This window comes from Python bivittatus, unplaced genomic scaffold (genome assembly GCF_059951505.1).
Source record: "Python bivittatus isolate LINGU-HERP-01145 unplaced genomic scaffold, Pbiv_v1 ctg000870_np1212, whole genome shotgun sequence".
In the NCBI taxonomy this organism is placed as follows: Eukaryota; Metazoa; Chordata; class Lepidosauria; order Squamata; family Pythonidae; genus Python; species Python bivittatus.
In genome coordinates, this window is record NW_028277119.1 from 59,985 (window position 1) to 81,824 (window position 21,840).

Consider the following 21,840-nt stretch of genomic DNA (forward strand, 5'->3'; position numbering starts at 1 on the left):
TATATACATTCAGAGAACGTCAATAGTGTACCAGCTAACCTACTCAGAAAACGTTATTTTACATGGATTTCTGTATAAATAAGCTATCAGGCAAAGTAGGGAACTAGACAAATAATAGAAAACCTGAATTATTTATTTTAATGTTGGAAATTATGTAAAGGGTGTGTATAATTGTGTTTTCTAATAATCTCACTTAATTTAAAAAGCTAGATACTAGGATTTCAAGGTACAGGCAAGTGGCTGAGATGTTGTTTTTTCCAGAGACTCCAACCCTGATATTAACCCTTATACTTCTGCATCAGTTCAAGCAGATCAGGATACAAGTGTTGGGGAGCATCCAGACCAAAGACAGGATCAAAATGTACCCAATCTGGAATATCCTTATAGAAAACCAAATGAGTGATTCGAGGAACCAATGATTCAACATTAATTCTAGTTGTACTAGTATCTTTTCCTGAACTCCACAAGGCTACTGGCACATTAACATCTTCTATTATATAAAATGGAGGTGTTGTCTGTGGATGAAAAGAGGAGAAAATAAAAGAATGTGATTTGGGAATCAACCCCATTGTGCAGTGAAGTTGTCTAATGGGTTCATGGAATTTTGACACCTGGTTAAACCCATAGTGTAGTTGCCTGTCAAAGTTATCTGCCAATCACAGCAGGGCTATGATGGGTTGGTGACTCACTGCCAACTAGTGGCATCCAGAAAGGGGAAGGGCAGCAATGCCAAGCGGATTTAACTAATAGCTTTGCTTAATAGTTAATAGCTATTAATACAAATAGCTTTCCATCTCTTTCCTCTATAGTCTTGCGTCCAGATGATGGTGTCTTAATTTCATAGGCTGAGGGAAAGCTAACATCCAAAATTAATGCAGCCATCATCTGGCTGCAGGACTATAGAGGAAGGAGGGCGATCATCAAATGAGACAATAAATGTTATGCTGATATTTACTGAGCCATGGGAAAGTGTCTAGTTCTCTCTGAGGGCATTGAAGTTTAACCAGACTGGAAAATCATTTACTAGGGAAGACCTGAGGGCTGTCCTAGAGAAACATGGCATCATTATTTTTTTCTTTGAGTGAGTGTAGATTGATTGATTGATTTGTTGATGGATTATTGAGGGCTTACCTCAGTCTTAACAGGGGAGTTAAGACTGTAGTTAACTGCCTAGTTAACTGTAACTAGGCAGTTTACAATAAATATACTACAAACAGAATCAGTTAGATAATGGAAGTACCATTCTAAATCCAATTGTTACAAATGCCCACAATAGCTCAACATTCATCATGTTAGCATTTTACTGTCAATTCCTAGGAAAAAATAGCAATTTAAAAACATTGTCAAATCCCTATCACTGTCATACTTTTTCTTACCATGTTGTATATGACTATGTTCTTATAACCATAGTCAAAATATTTAAATTCCACAGAACGAATGACCTAAAAGGAAACAAAAACATTATTTACAATTTAAAAATTAGTTTAGAAATCTTAATTTTACTAAACATTAACAGGATAGATGTACAGGTGTATGCACAATTTTTTCATCTGGAATTTTATAGAAAGATTACAAAGTTCTTTGAAAGAGTAAAAACAGTAATCATAGTAAAAAATAGTAAAAAAATATTCACTATTTTTTATTTTATTTTACTAAATCAGCAACACAGAGGACACATTTTAAAATATTAAATATATAATATTCATAAAAGGAACTAACCCAAATGTAATGTGAAATCTTACAATCAAAAAGAAAACTCCTCGGAAGATGAGGAATACCCTAGACTGGTAGTGAATAGTTTCATATGGGTGCTAGATATAGTGAAAGAATGGTTTCAGGAAATGAGTTGCTCCTAGATTTTGGAAATTTATTTTTATTGTAAAAATGAGAAGATGGAGCTATATATTTCTATATGGTCTAGATTTAATAATATTTATTTTTATTTATTTTTAATAGTGACAAAAATGTGGTCAGCGAACAAGAGTTCCTTGATGCTGGTATGGAAATCATGCTAACACATTTATTTTCTGCAAAAACCATTTGAAAAGAGCTAATAGGAAAACCACTTCCATAATAATGAGGTGGTCATTCTATAATCTTAATTGGATTTCCCAGGAAAGCATTAGAATTGGATTTCCCTTCAGCATCAACCTGAGTGGAGGCTCATTGGTATTAATTTTGTTTTGTTTTTAAGTCAAACATCCAACAGAAGAGAATATACGTAGCTCAGGGTTGAACTGTGGAGTCCTTGGGTTGAACTCTGGAGTCCTCAGTAGCCCAGGAAGAAAAAACAGGAGTCATCTACAATATACAGTGTAAGGACTATAACAGCCACTGTGTAGGACTGACAGGCAGAAAGCTAGCCGAGCGCATCCATGAACACCAACTAGCAGTAAGAAGACATGATCTCCTTAATCTCACAACCCATGAACAGACTTAACCATAGTTTAAGCTGGGAAACCGTCAGCATCTTAGGCCAAGCTAAATCCAAAAACGTGAGGGAATTCCTGGAAGCTTGCTATTCAGACACGTCAGGCATCAACAGGTACATAGAGATAAACACCTCCTTGCCAGCAATCAACACCCAGATAAGCAGAGACTGACACCAGGATTCACACCAGACAAACAATGAAGCAGTAAACAATACCCTAATCAAGGAACTACCAACTCAGACAGACAATCAAGCAGTAAGCAACACCCTAATCAAGGAACTACCAAGGAGAAAACCACACCCCCACCATCACTGACAGGGCAAGCTACTGAATATAAACAGAGAGCAAACCCCACTCCCTTCTAGCACTGAAGATGTTACCTAGCTGGGTAATGAAACATCTGCAAGAAACAGCTAAGATCAGAGAGTCCCAGGGACTCCACCAATATCAAACAATTTGATATTTGATATTATGTTTAGGAGCTGCAAGGAGCTGGACTCTTAGATAGCCATTTTCCTGGGCCAAAAAAACCCCACAGTGTGGTAAGGGGGACTCTATACTGCAAGACATTTAAAAAAAAAAAAAATTCAGACAGGTCAAAAATAATGTTAAAACTGTATGACCAACAAACAAACAAATAAACAACCCCCCCCCCTGGTTATCATGTCTTTTTCACTCATACCAACCATTTAGTTAAACATAAAACATTAACATCTCAATCTCGATTTGCTGAGAAAATAGCTAACAAACTAAAATCACACTCTACCTGGCTCCAGTGATCCAAGGTTTTTGTAGATGTATAATCAGGAAAGATTGCAGTATATACATCCGCCCGACTCTGAAAAACAAAAGGAATTTACATTTTTAGAATGAGGGAATATATGAAAGGATTGTTTATTGTTACATTGTTGTAAAAAACAAACAAGTGGAGAAAACCTGCCCCCCACACACACTTCCCCATACCTCAATTTCAAGAAATAAGTTCCACACAACCACAGAAAATAGGAAAACACTATTGGAGTAATATGTGAGTTAGTGATTTCCTTTAAAAATGCCTTAATTACATTAAAATTATTATACTCATGGGAGATTGTAGATCAGGTGCAGGGAAACTTTCTGCATCCAGGAGTCAGCAGACTTCCTTCTTTTCATTTTTTGGGAAGGTTGGAGAGGGTTTGCATACTTGGTGCATTAAGCCTATGTAAGTGGTTATCCATTTTAAAAGTAGAGGATCAACCAAAAACAAAAATAACATCCTATAATTGATCGGTCTTACAATATCATGAAATGTTGTCTGTAGAAGAACATGTGTGGTATAATTATTTAGGCTTTGGACCAGACAAAGAGAGACTCTGCTCAAGTTGCTCTCAGCTGACAGATAAATTTGGGTTAATGATGATGTCTCCCTTCTATCTCACAGTACTGCAGGCAGGGCCATTAGCAGGGGGCCGGGGGGCCAAGATGGAGAGGTGACTGTATCTGTGCTGGTGTGGTAAGTACATGTTTTAAGTATACTTACAAAGGGTAGGACTTTGATTGCAGTATATGGAATAGAAGTTGCAATGGCCGATAGCCGAAAAGCTATAGCATTTCTGAATCCATTCAGCGCCATTTATATTTGATGTAGTGATCCAGATCAGGTCCTTGGCCTTGAATGGTTGGTTTGAACAACTCTTCATACAATTGAATCTCTGAATCTACCCTTGGCACAGCCCCATTAATTTTCCTTTATCCCAAGAGAATATTCAATGAAGTTTCCCATTTCTACATGTAAACAGGTTGGTAACTTTCAGACACTGAACCCAATGCAATATATTTTACTACTGTTGAAGGAGGCAACTGATTTTGCTCCTTTGCTGCCTATTACTTCATTGCTCCCTTTAACCAACACCATCATTTTTGGTCTATGACATCAACATAGTCCACACATCTGAAAGCCATCAAGGTTGAGAAACACTGCTGTTAAGCTATAGTTCTAATCTTCCTGTGGACTGTGGTTTCCTGATCTGGTCTACCTTGTATGGGTGACATGTACCTCCTTTGTAGAAAGTATAAATAAAAATAGAGCTTACTTACTACATTTATGTTTTTCTTATTCCATCCTCCTACAAGGAAAAGATTTTGGAGGCAAAGCTGGTCAATCACTGGATAGCTGCATGCATAGGTCAGGGCGGTCTTTTGTCTCTGACTCACAAAGGAAAGTTCTTTAGTGCCCCATATTAGCTGTAAAATAAAAATGGTCCATGAATATCGATAAATCACACTTACATAATTGTGCCTAACATGATCAGAAGGAAACCCTGCAACTCCAAGCACGTTCTTCCTTTTCCAACACATACTACTTTACCTTCCCCGTCTTAAAGTTAACATTGGAAGTTCTTCTCCAGATTCCCCCACCTGATCATTTTTCACACATCTCTACAAATTCACACTGTAGAATTCACAAATTTACACATTTCAGTCAGTAGAATTTGGCACTTCAGTGCAAACAATTTGGGAATGACTACTTCTAAACATGGACTGCTAGGAGGTCAAACCAGTCAATCTTAAAGGAATTGGACTGCTAGGAGGTCAAACCAGTCAATCTTAAAGGAAATTAACCCTGATTGTTCATTGGAAGGACTGATAATGAAGCTCAAGCTCAGATACTTTGGTCACCTAATGCGAAGAGAGATCTCTTTGGAGAAGACCCTGATGCTGGGAAAGATTGAAGGCAAAAGGAGAAGAGGACGGCAGAGGATGAGATGGTTAGATAGCATCACTGAAGCAATGAGCATGAAACTGAGCAAACTCAGGGAGGCAGTGAAGGACAGGAAGGCCTGGCGCAATATGGTTCATGGGGTCACGAAGAGTCGGACACGACTTAACGACTAAACAACAACAACAACTTCTAAACAGGAAGAAAACATTTATGTTATTTTTGCTGTTTTTAATTCTGGTTGCTTTTTACTGTTTTTAGTCTGTTTTAATAGCAAGCTTCCTGGGGTCACATACAGGTAGTTCTCACTTAATTATCCTAATTGGGACCAGCAACTCTGCCACTAAGCAAAGCAGTCCCTAAGTGGGAAATCATGTGACTGAGACTGTGCTTTCTGGCTGGAAAGAGACAAGAGCACTCAGTTTCAGACCGTTGGCTTTTGTTTGCTTCCTAACCACTCTCCCGCCCTTTGGAAAGCTCGAGTGACTGCTTACGGTCTTGTACACATTGAAAGCAAAGCGACTGCATCGGCAGATCGGTGCTGGGAGCCCCGGGTGTGCTATGCCAACAGCTTATAGTACTCTCTTGAAATCCCTTCTCCAATCTCTCTGCTCTGCAAGGAGCTCCTTGCAGGGGGAGAGAAAAAAGCAGTCAAATTCTGTAGGCAATCACTTCTTTGCCTGACCCTTCCCCCCTCCCCACAAAGCAGAGAGATTCTGCAAGATTGAAGATTCTGTCAATGTAGCCTTACAATAAAGTAGAATTAGGTCATCTGGCTGTGATTCCTATCTGGTTTGCCCCACAAAGCTGACATTAATCTTGCATGTCTGAAAGTACAATCCTCCCCTTCCCCTATCCCCTTTACAACCCAAGAAATTAAGGAGTGTCTCTTCTGAGCCTCTTGCCTTCCCATTATTCAGTTGTGGGCTATGCTGTCTCTTATCTGATGGTTCCCTTGGCAATGTCTCTTTGCCCAGTCTCCCAAGGTCTTTCCCACATACCATTACAATCAAGAGACCAATGCAATTTTTAAAAAACCCCTTGCAAAATACAATGCCTTTGTCTTTTCATGATTGATCTGTAAAGAATGTTCTTTGCAAAAATGGGCCAGAGGTCCCATGGCCCTTTTGAGGCCTGTCAGCATTTCTGATAATAGAACTGAACTGTCTGCAAAAAACATACAGGTACAGGTTTACAGATAGTAGATACAGGTCTACTATCCAGTTTTGGGGGATGAAAATGTCCTTTGTTAAGGGTACCTAACTCCAAAAGTTTCCAGTAAATATGTCTGTCATATATCTTACTGATTATTCTCAGAAAAAAAAATATTGTCATCTGTGATGCTGAAGGTGTACAGAACTTGTGGGCAACCTGTTTTCCAGTTGACAAGAACTCTTCCATCACATGCTTCCCAAATATTTAGTAAGTTTTATTACTGTTAATAATCAGTATTGTTTAATAAGAATAAGCCTGACATAGAGCATGACATACAGGTACTGTAGTCCCCGGGTTAAGAACACCTGGTTTAAGGACAACCCGTAGTTAAGAACGGAGCCTGTTGTAGCAAAATTTGAATTAAATACACAATGATTTGAATTCAACACATAATGGTTTGAGTTCATTGCACAATACTACTTATATAGGATTATACAAGAATGCTGTTCCGGCTTATATAACAATTTGACTGAAAGGCTGGCCTTGGGAATGGAACTCATTCTTAAACTGGGGACTACGTGTACAGGGTGTGGGGGGTTAAAATCATGCACTGTTAGACACCTAGGCTAGTCATGGAGATGGAGAGCATGCAAGTAGAACAAATGAATAAATACCTACTCTTCTGAGTCCCTTAGGAATTCTTGCAATTACACCAAACATCCCCCTAATACCTTCCAGGTTGTAGGCAGGTGAGAAACCTATAAAGAGCTTTACTCTGAAGGAGAGGTAGGGCAGGATCGAAAAAGCAATGAAACCTGCAAAAAGGAAAGGAAGGAAGGAAGGAAGGAAGGAAGGAAGGAAGGAAGGAAGGAAGGAAGGAAGGAAGGAAGGAAGGAAGGAGTTAAAACTGTAGGATTGCATGATTGCTATAACTTTAACTTCTGCTTACTTTTAGTGCTGGCCTGAATCTTATCCCTCCTTCTGAGAAATTCTCCCCCATCTCGCCCATATGAAATCTTAAGGAATTTCTCCTTTTCTCTCTCCTTCACTCCCCCTTTTAATTTAATGCCTCTACCTGACATACTTGATAAGGGGGAGAAACAGAAGAAAATGAATTTTCAATCTGCTGAATGAAGTACTCTTGAATATGCTCTTTTTTCCTCAGAAAGGCCTCACCAATTGATTCCACCAATTCTACATCCATAGAGAGCATCTGTTCTCCCCATCTTCCAAGGTCATTCTCACATCACAACCAGCTTCAGACAAGCAGAGTCAAAGGAGAAGCCAGCAGTGAAATCGCAAGTTGTGGTCATCTGATGTCTCACTTAATGTCCATGGAAATACATTTCATTACTGCAGGGAAAAGTTACATAGTAAATCCATCGCAGTCACATGATGTCCTGCTTAAAGACTGCATTGTTTAGAAATTGAGTTGCTGGTCCCAGTTGTGGTTGTTAAGTGAGGACTATCTGTACTAAATATCTCAGCAAACAGAGGCAATTGTTGGCTGCCCTTATATGCCTTAGTGCAGCATTTGACAAAATTAGCAGAGAAAGAGTATGGAGGAAATTGATGGACGTGAATGTGTAAATATCCAATAATATAAATACCTGCTTAAGGGTCCAGTTTGGGGTCAAAAGAACCATGACAAGTAGGATCAATACTTACAAAGGAGTAAGACGGGGTTCATACTTACAAGCCTGATGTTTAATCAATACCTAAATGACTTACCAGGACCAAAAAAGGATCCTGAAGCACATCTGCTTAAGGAACTCAATACGCATTGCAACACTTTGCTTATGATATGATTTGATTAACATATTGCAAGTTGGGTTGCACAGGTTGTTAAGGAGGCTTGGCTCCTACTGTCATGATAATGATCTCATTATTAATAAATGGAACTCAAAAGTTGTGGAATTTGGAAAAAGACATAACAGTCACAGATGGCTATTACAGGGAGAGCTTATAGAGCAAGTTAACACATTTCCTTATTTAGGAATAGTCTTCTCCGAGACTTGGTCTTGGAATCCTCATCATCAAAGGAGCTTATTCAGAGTGAGGACACATATTAATTCATTGTTAAAATGAGTAACTTACTCTTATTCAGGTTCCTTAGCCCTAATTATCAAGGTATGTACAGCCAAAGTTAACACTATTCTCTTACATGGAGCTGAATTTTGGGGCTGAAAAGAAGTGCCATTACTAGAGCAAACAATCACAGCTGCTGATGAGAATTTTGGGTGTGGATAATAGGACCTCAGCTGCTGCAGTTAGAGCTGAGCTGGGAATTTATACACTTTGTTCCTTGTCAATAATTATGGCATATAATTACTGGTAGAGAATTAACTCTGGAAACTGAGAGACTCCCCAAATTGTGTTTGATAGAACAGACTAAATCTCAATAAGAAACCTCTTCAACTGTACAACGAACAAATTATATTGGGGGTGTGGCCTCTCAGTTTCTTGTCCAAGTGTCCCTGGACACATTAAAAAGATGGCCTCATTAAGAATTTTGAATATAGAAGCTGAAAGAGATATAGCTGCACTCAGTACAGCCCGCATATTGAAATGGAAGCTATAAGTGCACCTTTCAAATTGGAAAAGATTTAAATGGAGAAATGCCCAAGCATCTCAGGAGGGTATTTACCTGAGTGTGATTTGAGCAGCTAGATACAATAGTTAAACATCGAAGGTTTAGCCAAGTTCCTTGCCATGAATGTACATGTATTTGTCATACTCCAGAGACAGAGGACATAGAACATATATTATTTGACTGCCAGTTGTACATAAAAGGTATTGTCGCAGGGTAGAAACTTCCCAAGTTGTTGTTGTTATTATTACAGCATATGAGATCAGTGGATTTCAGGGAAACAGATTACTCAGGATGAATAGTGAAAGCTTGGAATGCCTCTGGAATCCAATCATACCTACCTGGTAAAGAACCTGGTGAGAAAAAGAGCCAGACTGCAGCAACCAGAGAAGCTGCCAATGCAAGAGCAGTGGCAGGCGGTGGTGACTGAAGTTGCCTAATTGCTCTGTCGGCTGGGTGACTGCTTGATAGCTAATCTAGCATCTAATCTAGGCATCAGATTGGTTCTGATGAAGATCCACTTGATTCTTATCTGACAATACAGTGTTGGTGACATGTTCAGTTGTCAATGGTGTTTCAAGGGGGTCAGTCACTATGGTCTGGCTTTAAGGATTCAGAGCAAGTTTCTTCCCTAGTAGGAGTAATGATCTGCGAGAATTAATGTCAGAAACTTCTCCAGTAGTTGTCAAGACTGGAAACAGTTAATTCTAAGAAGAAGTCTCTCAGCTCACAACTCAGCAAGATTTATTAGAAGTAGATTATACTAGTATGCAAGAATTCTGATGGGTATTCACCTTTCAAATAAGAAGTCTAAATATAATTAAATTATGGGGGCAATGTTATGACACTCCCTTCCTTTGGATACAAGGGAGAACATTCTTATTGATTTTGGGAAGGACACCACTTGCTGCCAGAAATTATTTCCAACCTTACCACCACTGTCTGAACCAGCTCCTAGACCTGAGAGATGTAGAGGAGAAGAGTTAAAAACAGTGGTGATCCAGGATGGAGAATGGTAGAAAAGCAAAGGCCATAAGAAGTTTTAGGACTGGAAAAAGATATGTGGAGAAAAAGAGGCAAAGGGACCAGGTAAATGCTCTGGAAAGGTCCCCCCTTAGAGCCCTCTCTGATGGTGAAAGACTTGCTAGCGAGCTTGTAATACTGCAAATTGCAAATCCCCAAAGGAGATATTCTTACTTAGTATCTGATGGGAGGTAGCTCTTCAAACTGAAAACTGGCCGCTGTGTTGAACTTGCTGCAATTGGCTTCAGCAAATATATAGAAAGTGAAGTAGCCATTTGAAGCTGATTGTCCTCAGCAGAAGCAAAGGGACCACCTCAGCAAAGTGTTTTGTTGCATTCAGGCAAAATGGTACATCTCCATGAAATCAAGCCCCGCTTTGTATTGGCTGAAATGGCATTTATAAATCATTGACCAACATCCTCATAGAGGATATCTGTTAATGGCTCTTAACCTTGATAGATGTTGTAGACATCTATCATAGATCTCTACAACAGAGATGTAGAATGCTGGGTGTAAGATGATGTGGGCAAAAACATGCAAAAGTACATACTGTAGTCATTTTCTTGCATTTGCTCATCCCAGTTGGAAAAGGAGTGCTGGATCCTTGGTTGGTAGAGAGAGAAAACAGTTTTCTTATAAAGTTATGCTGAGACTACATTCTTCACTTACCTAATGATGCTCCTTGGGAATGGCCAATAACATATAAACAGTCTTGTTCTGTTTTGTGTAGGATGAAGTTTATTGTTGCTGGTATATCATAAATTGCCATTTCATGAAAACTGTAACACAAAAATACATGCCTATGTTATTATCTCTGGACATTAGCGTCGAAGCACTTGATCAAGGACCACTGATCAAGGCCTCAGCAGTACTTCAAACCCGACTACCACATAGGGGCTGTACTTTTCCCCATTTAAAAAATAATAACTCAAAGTAGATTTGCTGAGAAAAATGTCTGCCTAGTATTGTGACGGTGATGGTGATTTACAGTGAGGCATTTTAGAAATAGGAAATTGCAACAGGAATTTATAGCTGAACCCCGGTTGCAGGGATAGTATGGCTTTGAATTATTCACAGAAGGGAACTTGTAAGCTTCCTGGTGTAATGTAATAAGGTGAACAGAAGAGCAAAGCACAGCTAGGGTGATCACATTTCTAACTTTCCTTTTGGCCCACAAGCTGAAGCTTTTTTTGTGAGAAGCTGTCACTTACAGTTCAGTGATCTACAACATGGGAATCAGCACACCTACCTGACTCCTTGTTTAAAATGAATGTTCCTTCCGCCCATCCCTGTTTTCTAAGTCCACCATTCCATGTTGTTCAGGGACACCTTATTTGACTTTAATTCTACTTCTTGTTACGTAGCATATGACTGATTGCAGGAGGAATATTAGAAGATTATTTTATTCGTGTGGTAATGTCATAACATGGCCATGTACACAAAATATGTAAAATAATTTTTTTCTGTATCCTATATGACTTGATTATCAAAGGACCCTAGTCTAACCTTAATTTCATATTCAAAAGCTTCAGTAACCCATGATAAATGATAAACTCTTAAACAGATTGAAATTGGCATATCTTTTTTCTCTCTACATTCTGTATTCAAAATTCATATTTTTTGCCAAGAAAACCCAAAGATTTTTAATGAAGAAAACTAGAATGGAAATATTTTGTTTAAAAAAAAAAATTTACAACAGAGAACGTGATGCCTCACCAATTAACATATTTCAATATTGTTATTGCAACTGGTAACCTATTTTCTATTTTTATGTATTTCTATTTTGTGACATTAGTTTTTTAATAAATGTTTATTGTATCCATTTCAAAATTGTTTTATAAAATATGGAAATATTTATTCTTAAATTACATATACCCTTAAAACACTCTTTCCTAACAAATTGGTAAACTTTGACCAAGCATATTCACTATAAAAACTCCTTGGAATTTACCTGAATTCCCAGAATTCTTGCTGGTCAATCGAAAACTCTTGGTGTCTTCTAGACCAAGTGGTTCCTCTGATATTTATTATCCAGACATCATAGCCAGCATCTGCCAGAAAAAAACCCAGGCTGTTGCTAGGAAGATTTGCAATCCAACATCTCCCTTCCATCATAAAACCATGTACCAATAAAACGATTGGTCTAGGCCCTGCAAAAGAAACCAAGAAGACATCATTTATTGTATTATCTGTAAGTACAATCCCATGCTCCTCCAGAAACAGTAAACAGTAAACAGAAACATTTGAGTAAATGCACTCTGCCTTGTTCAGTCACTTTACAGCCTCACACTTACATTAGGGTTGTGCAAAGACCTGGATTCAAAGGGCAAAATATAACCTGGACACATGTGGCATTTGTCAAGGGCACTCTATACCAAATGCTAATCTCCCCAGGATCTGCAAGGGCAGCCACAGGAACCCAGGAACAGATGCAGCTGCTTTAAGGTATTCTGAGCAGGTGCTATGTGCATGGCCACACACACTGCAAGCCAGTTTGCCCTTCAAATCCAGATGTCTGCACAACGTTAACTGTGCTACTAAACAACCTCTGATACTTCTTTAACAATATTTGTCAACTACCCCAACTGAAAGAACTCTGGTCAATGAACAGCAATAAAATTGCATAACAATCCAGCAGATTAAAAATAAAGTAACATAAGAGGATTGATAGAACTATAATGTACTTGTGTAATTGCCTAAAATCACTCTAGGAGCCAAAATCACTCGGGTAGCCTGTGCAACAACTTTATCATCAGTGTAATCTTACTGTAGCAGGTCGCGCTAACTAGCAGTCTGGCTATCCCATTCTGCACCAATTTCAGCTTCCAACTGTGTTCAGAGGTACACCACACAGTGTTCAGTTTGTCCAGTGAACACGATCCCGGTCGCAAAGGTTTCCCAGTCCATGTAGTGCTGGGACTGCTGGGCTAACTGCTGCTGAAGACACTCCTTGGCCAGGGCTTACACCTGCTTTTCCTACCCATGTGAGGTAGAAGCAGGAAGATGCAGAAGGCATGGACCAGCTCTTCAGGGGGAGCTTGGCCCCATCAAGACCGACTACCAGGCTCAAAGTGGATGGATGGCCATAAGCTAGCCACAAGACAGCAGTTCTGATTATTGGTAGGGTTTAATCTGAGCTTGAGTTTTAATCTAGTCCCCCACAGCCGCCAGGTACCAATTCAAAACCTCACCAACTCTAACCCTGGGGTAACAATGTACACCTGGGCTTCATCAGCAAAGTGAAACACATGACTCCAAACTGACAGAAAATCTCTCGCTTTTTCCAAAAGCTATTAAATAATATGTTTCAAGTCAGTTTTTATTTAGAGCCTAAAGGCCCAAAAGCAAGTAACAAATATAATTTAGACTTGGCATTAGATAAAAGAGTTTAAGAAATAAAATATTTAATACATATTACATGATAGATTTAAAGCCCCAACTCACTGATTTGTTACTAAAAACCTTGTTTTTATAGCCATAGTTAAAAATCTGGCAGTTGCCACTGTAATCTCCAGATTTTCATCTGCAAGTAAGTTTTTTACATACTCAGAAATATCTCCTCCTAGTTTAGATTTTAAAATCAGCCAGATAATGTCCTGCCAAAGACTCTTATAAAATTCATAATACAGTAAAATGGGAGCCACCGTTTCAGGATCAGTACCAGTATTAAATATTTTATTTGTTAAAATTTTTATCTAATACCAAGTCTAGAATATATTTGTAAATTACTTTTGGTTCTTTGGGCTATAAATAAAAACTGACTATTAAATAATATAGGAGAGAAATCAAACCTTGCAATATTAAATGCCACCAAGGAGTCTAAGAGGACCAGGACAGATGCATTACTCCGATCCCATTCATTAGAATGATCGATGCTGTTTCTGTCCCATGACCAAGATTGAAAGTAATGAAGATAATTCACTTCCCCTAGGATCCTCTGTAACGGAACCCCTATCACTCTCTTAACAACGTTTCCTACACTTGGAGACTAGGCTAAGGTTGGAGACTAAGTGAAAGTTATCAAGTACAGCTGGATTAAGGAATGGCCCCTTTAAAAGAGAGATCACCAAGCTTTTTTCAAGGCAAGGGGCAAAACTCTCTCCCTCAGATAGGCATTAATTACCTCCTGAATGCAGCCACACAGGAACCTGTGGGAGCCAGAAGGGCATCGGTCTCCCCACCCGAGGCAGAGCTCCCATTACAGAGAAACCTATTGCTTCTTCGGCTGAACAAGTTCAAGGGAACCCTGGACTGAAACACCCATCTTAATACACCATTAATAGCCGCATAATTATTTGTAGAAAGGTAATATATTATATAAGCCAAGCATCTATGGCTTAAAAAACAAATCCTGCAGAAGCTCTTTTCCAGTCAAAACTGAAAAGGGGAACACATTTATACTTCCCTCCCCATAAGGCACAGTGAGATTTTCATGATCACTTGAAAGACTATATGTATAGTATGTAAGCTATCCAAGGGTGAAAATGTTACACTACAGACCTACCTGCATTCCCCGGACAGTGTTTTCCATAAGGAATTCTGTTTAGCTGGAGGTAATAGCCATCATCAGTCAGAACTTCATACTCTTCACTGGGATATCCCCAATATTCGATGATTTCAGACTGCAAATGAAATAATAAACTCTTGCTCAACATCTAAGGTGTATACCTATGGGATATGTCATCTGTTCAGTCAGCTGAATAGATATCTAGTTCATATACCTTTGTGGCTTCATCTTCACATTTAGTGAGATAGTAGTTCTGGAAAAACTAATCAGGAGGGAACATGCAGAAATTATAAATACAGAACAGTTGAAAGCTATGCCTGGTCTACAGGTTTGATCCTCCAGAAACAGGCTGATTAGATTACCTCTCTCAGCACAGATGACTGGGATTTGGTGGGTGTAGTAGCTGATCTGTTGATAATTTGCTGATGTTTAAGGCACACTACCAAAATTTGTGTGATAAATCACTGCTCAGGAATGAGTCATCCTGAGAAAGATCTCAGGGTGGAATGGGAGCTCTGCTCACTTGTATTACTCCTAGGATAGCTCTGCTTCTTGTAATTACATGTTGTCATCCCTATTGGGCAGTGAAGCTGAACATGTTCTGGCTCTGTTGTGTTATGATGAATGTGAATGGCAGAGCTTCAGGACAAATGAGTTTCTACCTTAGAGGTTCTCCCCACTCCCAGTGAAAGTTAAGATGCCTTTACCCCAGGCTCTCCTTTGGCTTTCCCAGCAGAAGACCAGGTGGTAGCTTCCCCTCCCAGTGACTGCTACAGTTATTTAGAAATTGCCCATTAAATGACCACAACATGAAGCAACAACATGGATAAAGGCATGATGCTGTTTGGATGCCCACTTTTCTGTTCTTCACATGATGCTCTTGGCATGCCTAAGTCAGACAATCACCAAACAGTTTAAAACTGGGAATCTTGGAGCTAAAACAGTGTGGGTTGGAAGCGATAGCCTCCCAATAAGTCTCTAACTGATGCCTGGAAGCTATGAGAATTTGGACAGGGTGAAACCAACTTAGAATATCCACCAAATGGCAAATGGTAAACCACCAGGATTGGATGGATTCTCTGTAGAGTGGTATAAAACATTTACAGACCTTCTAGTGCCAAAACTTTGTCAATTGTATAGTGAGATATTTGATTAGGGAATTTTATCTGTGGCATTCAATCAGTCTTATATTATAGTTGTACCAAAACAGGTAAAAATCACACTCAGTGTGCTAATTATCATCCATACTCATTGATTATTGTTGATACAATGATCTTAACAGCAGTGTTACCAAATAGATTACAGTAAGTGATATTGTTCATTATTAAGAATGATCAAGCAGGTTTTATAAAAACTAGGCAAGTAACAGATATTAGGAGAGTTGTGTATATAATAAATTTGAATAAAAACAAAGATCAGTTTGTAACTTCTATAGCAAGAGTGTCAATGGACTTCAAGTTATGACTTAAACAACAAAAACAATAATTAGAATTTATTGGACTCCACTTTGTATAAAATAGGACTAACTAAGATAGCATTCTGTTGAAGATGTAATAAGGATAATGCTTCTTTAAAAGACATGTTTTTACAATGTTTAGGAGAAAGTTTTGGGAGAAAGTAGTGGACTACCATACAAATATGACTTTGAGACAAAAGCTGAAATTTTCAGAGGATAATATTAATACATTGGATTTGACAACTGGACAGTGTAAATGGATTCTCTGTGCCCTTACTGTGGCCAAAAGACTAATATTACAGCATTGGAAAGATAAATCTATGGTGCCATTTACTCAATGGATTGAAGACCTGATTACATTTGCCACCTATGAGCAGATTGTCTATAGACGTAGACTTTGTATGGACAAGTATAATGAAAGGTGGGACTCGTTTATACAAAATACAGTAGATTAAAAAAAGAATAATAGTTATATAAGTGTATTAGAAATAAATATATACGCACTTAAATAATTGTTACATTGGCGATCGATTTGTTTAGAAACAGAGGGTGTAGTACATATATTGTTGTGGGAGAAGGAGAAGGATTAGAATTCAATCTACTTGTTTCATGTAAACAACTTACGATTGTCATGAATCCTTCAGGATTCAGATGCCTTCTGTTGAAAGGTTCTTCTGTAGTCTGCTGGATTAAGCATACCATTACCAGAAACAGCCACATTCTGCCTGTGTGTAAAATGGTTATGTTTTAAAGTCATAATTTTAGTGTCTCAAAATCTTCAGGAATCTTTTTAGACAGGCATTAGAATACATTCCCCAAAAGCCTAGCTGTATTTTCTTAACAACTAGAACAATTTGGACCTATTTGCTAGTTGGTATTTCCTAGATATATGCTTTTCAGGTGAATTGGTCCACAATTCTCACTAAGAATAACGATAATAAAAAACAATCTAATCCTGTTTTTTTAAAAAAAAACACTATTTACAGTAAAACATAATTTAAAGGTATTTAAGAAAATGTTATTAAAATAAATGGTAAGGAAGCCATTGGTTTTGATAACAACATCAAGTCTCCTATGTTTGATATTCTTCAAACTCTTCAATATATCAGAATGTGGAAAATGTAACACACGTCCCAATCCACACATACACTTGTATTGTGGAAAAAAGAAGACAGGTGTTTGGCTGTCCTTTGGAAGGATTGTGTTGTTATCATTCTGAAACCTGGCCCTCTAAATGACTTAAACTCCAGAATCCCCAGTCAGAATTATTAATCAGCCGTGTTCTTGTAACAACAGTAACTTAAATTCAGTTGTAAAAGCCTAAAGCCTACCTGTTAGTTTATCGTCCAGGAGATCTTGAGCACTGCACAGATGCTGCATAAAGTGTAAGAGACTGTAGTAAAGTCCAAGTAAGATTGTGAATCTAGCAATTTATGCTAGTGTAAATGATGATGTAGGGGCTGAGCTGAGCTGAACAAAATTTATTAGATGCTATGAATGTCCTCAGGTAAATCTGCACCAAGTTTAATTTCTTACATGCTGTGTTTTGCCTGACTCAGCTTTAAATTAATGTTGAAAGTAGACACGTTCTGACTGATGTTACTTAAGGTAGACCTGTATTATGAACAAAGAATTTTTTTTAATGAAATATGCATTTGTGAGAAGATTTTTTTGCTTGGCCTACATGTTGTTTTGGATTCAGACTCAGTCTAACTCATAAAAGATCCTCTGAAATGAAAAGGTGATCTATTAGTTATATTTAAATTAAATCCTATTGATGGCAATAGGTTTATTGAAATACAATTAAGGCTGGATCCAACCTGTTTCTCATGGTAAACCAATTGTGCAGAATGGTTTGCCCCACAATTTGGGCAGATTTCCCCCCACCCCCAACTTGGCAACTTTAAGATGTATGAATTTCAATTCCCAGAATTCCCCAGCCAGCATGCTGGGAATTGGTCCGCATATCTTAAAGTTGCAAGGTTGAGAAACACAGTTCTAAAACATTCAAAAACACATAAATGGGCTTCCTTGGATGTGCATGGAGGTATCTTGTTCCTGGTGGCCTTAGTTTCTTTCTTAGTCATATTTTGATTTTGTTTCTGTCACTGAAGTTCATTTATTTTATTGTCGTGTTCTTGTATTTTGACTCCTTCAATGTATGAATCAAAAGGAAAATGCTCAGAATCCTGCTGGATTCGAGTGGCATATAGACACCAGTAAATAAGTACTTTTTTTGCCCCACTCAGTGCTTTACTCAGTGAAGAAAATCCAGATGCAATATTCTGAAGAAATGTTAGGTTTAGAATTATCTCAGTATTACTGTGCAGCATGATGATGAATTCTCAAAGTATTTAGAATACAGATTATACAGCAGTTTGCAAGTTTTAAACAGCAAATTGCTTTTACTTGATGTAAAGCAGCATAAACTAAAAGCAAGAAAACAAAGGTCTTCAAAAGCAAGTGGTGAATTTAAGAAACATATCAACACTAAAGGCAGATGAAACACAAAGGATTTATCAATCTGTCCTGCACCTGCTTTATATGTTCCTGCAGGAAAAACCACAATTCCTCAGGACAGATTCCAGTCTTTAGCTGCTGTTGTTAATAAAAAGCCTCTTTGGTTTTTAATTAAAATCTATGTTCCAATTATATCTAATCTTTCCCTCTAATTCAGGAAAGAATGAATGTTTACTCTCTTATTTGTAACCACCCCTCACAGTTTTTTAGTTTCCAAAGCATTTGATATATGCATTTTCAACAAATTAAAATGGCTCTTGGAAACAAATATTTATTATATGATTAGTGGCACTGGAGGCTTGATGATGAGAGATTCCCTGAAGCTCCTTTTGATCCTACAGAAATTAGGTAAAACAAAGGCAAGCTAGTACATAAAATTATCCTCCTGCTACAAATCAAAACCAAGTTGTAAAATATGCATCAAAGTAAATAATTTTCAGGACAACGTGCTGTTTGAAAATGTTTTGAAAGATATGCTTCAGTTCTCTCATGAATGCAGTACTTTTCAGTTATTCATGAAAGCAGCCCAACTTTTTTCAAGCTTTTCTATCAGTTTGAAAAACTAAGCTGCTTTAAGAGTTGGGTTAACTAGTGAGTTGAGTTGAATCATGAAAGCAGCTGCATCCTGTGCGAGCCTGAAAAACTGTTTGGCTGCTTTAATAAACAGCAGAGAAGTGCTGTGCTTATCTGAGTTTTAAAGTAGGCATAACCCAACTAGGATTTAAAAAAAAAAAAGAGTATGAATTTGCATCAAGAGATGGTAACTTTCTCTTATCAAAGGGTGCATTCTTTTGGAGGGAATACGTCCGCATTCTGTGTAGAGGTGAAAAGGGCAACACCACCAGAAAAGTAGTAGCTGTGTTTACACAATAAACTGAACCACAAATTAGCTGACCACATTTTAGCCTACTATGCTAAAATTGTTCAGTATCTCATTTGAACCGAGAAAATTGAGTAAACCATGGCTAAATTAACCATAGATAATCATTGTTTGCAAATGTATCCTATCTCTCTGTTAAAATCATGGCCATTCCTTCGTATCATATTTGTTTCCCATGAGTATTTTAAGATCACAGAATTGCATGGTTCAGTAAAAGTATTTGACAATCAGAATGTGAGCGAAGAGTTAACATCCCTTAACAAATATATAAAATGTATCAGTATGATCCTGAAATTTGGAAATAATTGCGGAGGGTAAATCATGTCTTAGAATATTATACAAGGGACACCATAAGAAGATGTGGGCAAGGGTTTCTACCTCCCTAGAGCCATCAGGGCAAAGTTTCAGGGAATAAGGAATCTTATAAAATCTACCCACCAACAGTGAGGAAAGAAGAACAATAAAATGGGCTCTGCAGAAAGCCCATCTATATTTACCCAGGGTTAGATTGTGTAAATACCCCTCTATAGAGGGTTGTGGCAGTCTAACATTTGATGACAAAATTCAGGAGCACTGAGCATTGTGATGATCAAGGTCCCCAATTCATTGTTTTACTAGTCATTTGGCCTTCATGAGCGTTAATTGCCCTATATATTCAGGAGAAAGACCGAGACTACATGATTCCTCCATAGAAGTTTGATACCAACAAGATTCGTAGCTGTCTGTCAACAGCAGAGGCAACAGCCCAGTAGGAAGCATGATTCTTAATACTGTATTCTTAGATTTTGAGTATGAGATGGCATTCATGAGAACTCTCAGATCCCAAGGAACCAGTATAGATGCAACAGGCATCCTTAGGTAGCAGGAATGTATCAGCAAGAACAATTAGCTCTCACTCTTAGCTGTTTTCAGTTTCCAAACTAGATCACATATGCATGATTAGATGCTCTCAAGCCATTAATTCATCTACCATGAAAGTAGCGGAATTGCCTGGTATCTGTGAAGGAGAAGTTGAAACAATAGCTAATCAAATGTTGAAAAGAAGAGCTTCCATGACAAAGAAACCTGAGAAGTGATTAATATGCCCGTGTAGAAGAGAGACAGATCAAGCACTTTTATTTCACTCAGCTCTGGCACTGTGACAATCTTTATGCAAGTACTCACAAACCAATTGAGGGCAACACATTCTTTCTTAATGCACACATATGCCAAGGTGGGAAGAACTAGAGGAAATCTTGATTCTCATGTACATGCTGTTAACATCTTAGGGACATAGGACTCCCCTGAGACATTAAAAAGGCAAGGAGGATCCTAGCACCTGGCTCACAGGATCAACTGAAATCCTGAAGAAGTCCTGAATGACCGTCTCTGTAGATGTTTCTTGACCAAAAGAGGAAAGATGAATAAAGAATAAAAAAGTAATTAGCAAATAGTATCGGTTGTGTGAATGGGAGAAGGAAAAAGATTTCAGGCTTGCATAGCAAGAGGAGACAGTACATAATCCATTCTTGCTGGGAAATTTGAAGCACTACTGAAATTTCTTGCAGTTGAAACGACTGGGGAAGTATGAAAAGTAAGCCATTCTGAGAGGTGATTGTCTTTTCCCCAGGGAGGCATAAACCCAGGAGACATAAATGGGAAGCAGCAAATTTAAGAACATTCAAACATTTCAGCTGGCATTGACACAGAGGCATAAGGAGGGAGCAGGTGTGCAAAGAGTTGTAAATTGGAACTGCAACTCCACCTCTACCCCCAGCAAGGTGAGGGTCAATGCAAACAGTGATAATCTGCCACTGAAGCCAATACCATTTTACAGAGGAGAATCACTTTTCAGAAATAATACAGAAGAATATATTTTTAATCTAAAAGATATGATCACAAGGCATCTCTTTTAATTTAGAAGTACTTAGGTGGAAATACCATTGATGAAGCTGAAAAAGTCAGACTATAATCTTAAAGTGACTTCTGGGAGACCATCAAGGGTTGGTCTCAAGAGGCCTCCTGATATGAGGAAGAGGACCAGTCTTTAGATGGTGTCATCTTTCAGCCTGCTATCTGCTTCTGACAGGAGTGGAGGGAGCCAATTTGGAATTCAGACAATGTGTCCTGGTCTTCAAAAGCATTGAAGATCAGACGACCCTCATTTTATGCTAGCTGTCTAACATCTTGTACTTACAGAACCAGCAAGCTTTCTCTCTGGTGAAATTCAGTTGCTTGCCTTCAGTGTTTTTGGAAGGGAGACACTACAGCATGCATCAACATTTACATGCCCCTACCAAATGATAGACACTGAGAAGAACCCATGTGTGTTATTATGCTGCCCCTTCTATTTAGGCTGGTGTTCAGGCCTGCTAAATGGGTCTGAGAAGAACACATTATTTTTTTTGGCAGCAAGCATGCAGAAACCTCTAGAAAGGTGATTAAATTCTGCGCTGTTGCTAATGCTGTATGGAGATGTAGCAATTTAGGGTCCTCACTATCCAAAATACACACACACACACACACACAAATTTCTTCCCTGCTATGGAAAACCCAATCCATTCAGCATTTACTGTATTTGTGAATTTTTATCTCTCTTA

General features: G+C 38.3%; 1 protein-coding gene across 1 annotated transcript; it reads right to left on the bottom strand.

Annotated features, from left to right (window-relative positions):
- Positions 1-278: 278 nt before the first annotated feature.
- LOC148213670 (putative lysosomal acid lipase/cholesteryl ester hydrolase) lies at positions 279-16,581 on the bottom strand. Its single transcript, XM_088131091.1, has 9 exons — positions 16,486-16,581; positions 14,403-14,520; positions 11,850-12,048; positions 10,568-10,677; positions 6,964-7,100; positions 4,509-4,655; positions 3,199-3,270; positions 1,377-1,442; positions 279-515 (listed from the first exon to the last, which is right to left on the bottom strand). Exons 1-9 carry the CDS (start codon positions 16,579-16,581, stop codon positions 279-281), a joined length of 1,182 nt encoding a protein of 393 aa, XP_087987217.1.
- Between the last annotated feature and the right edge of the window lie 5,259 nt (positions 16,582-21,840).

Bases quoted from the DNA above. Each gene is read 5' to 3' on its own strand.
- LOC148213670 (XM_088131091.1), bottom strand. From the start codon at position 16,581: ATGTGGCTGTTTCTGGTAATGGTATGCTTAATCCAGCAGACTACAGAA. The intron at 1,443-3,198 runs GTAGAGTGTGAT...GTTTCCTTTTAG, and splicing joins CCTTGGATCACTGGAGCCAG to GTCATTCGTTCTGTGGAATT. The intron at 516-1,376 runs GTAAGAAAAAGT...TTTCATCCACAG, and splicing joins ACATAGTCATATACAACATG to ACAACACCTCCATTTTATAT.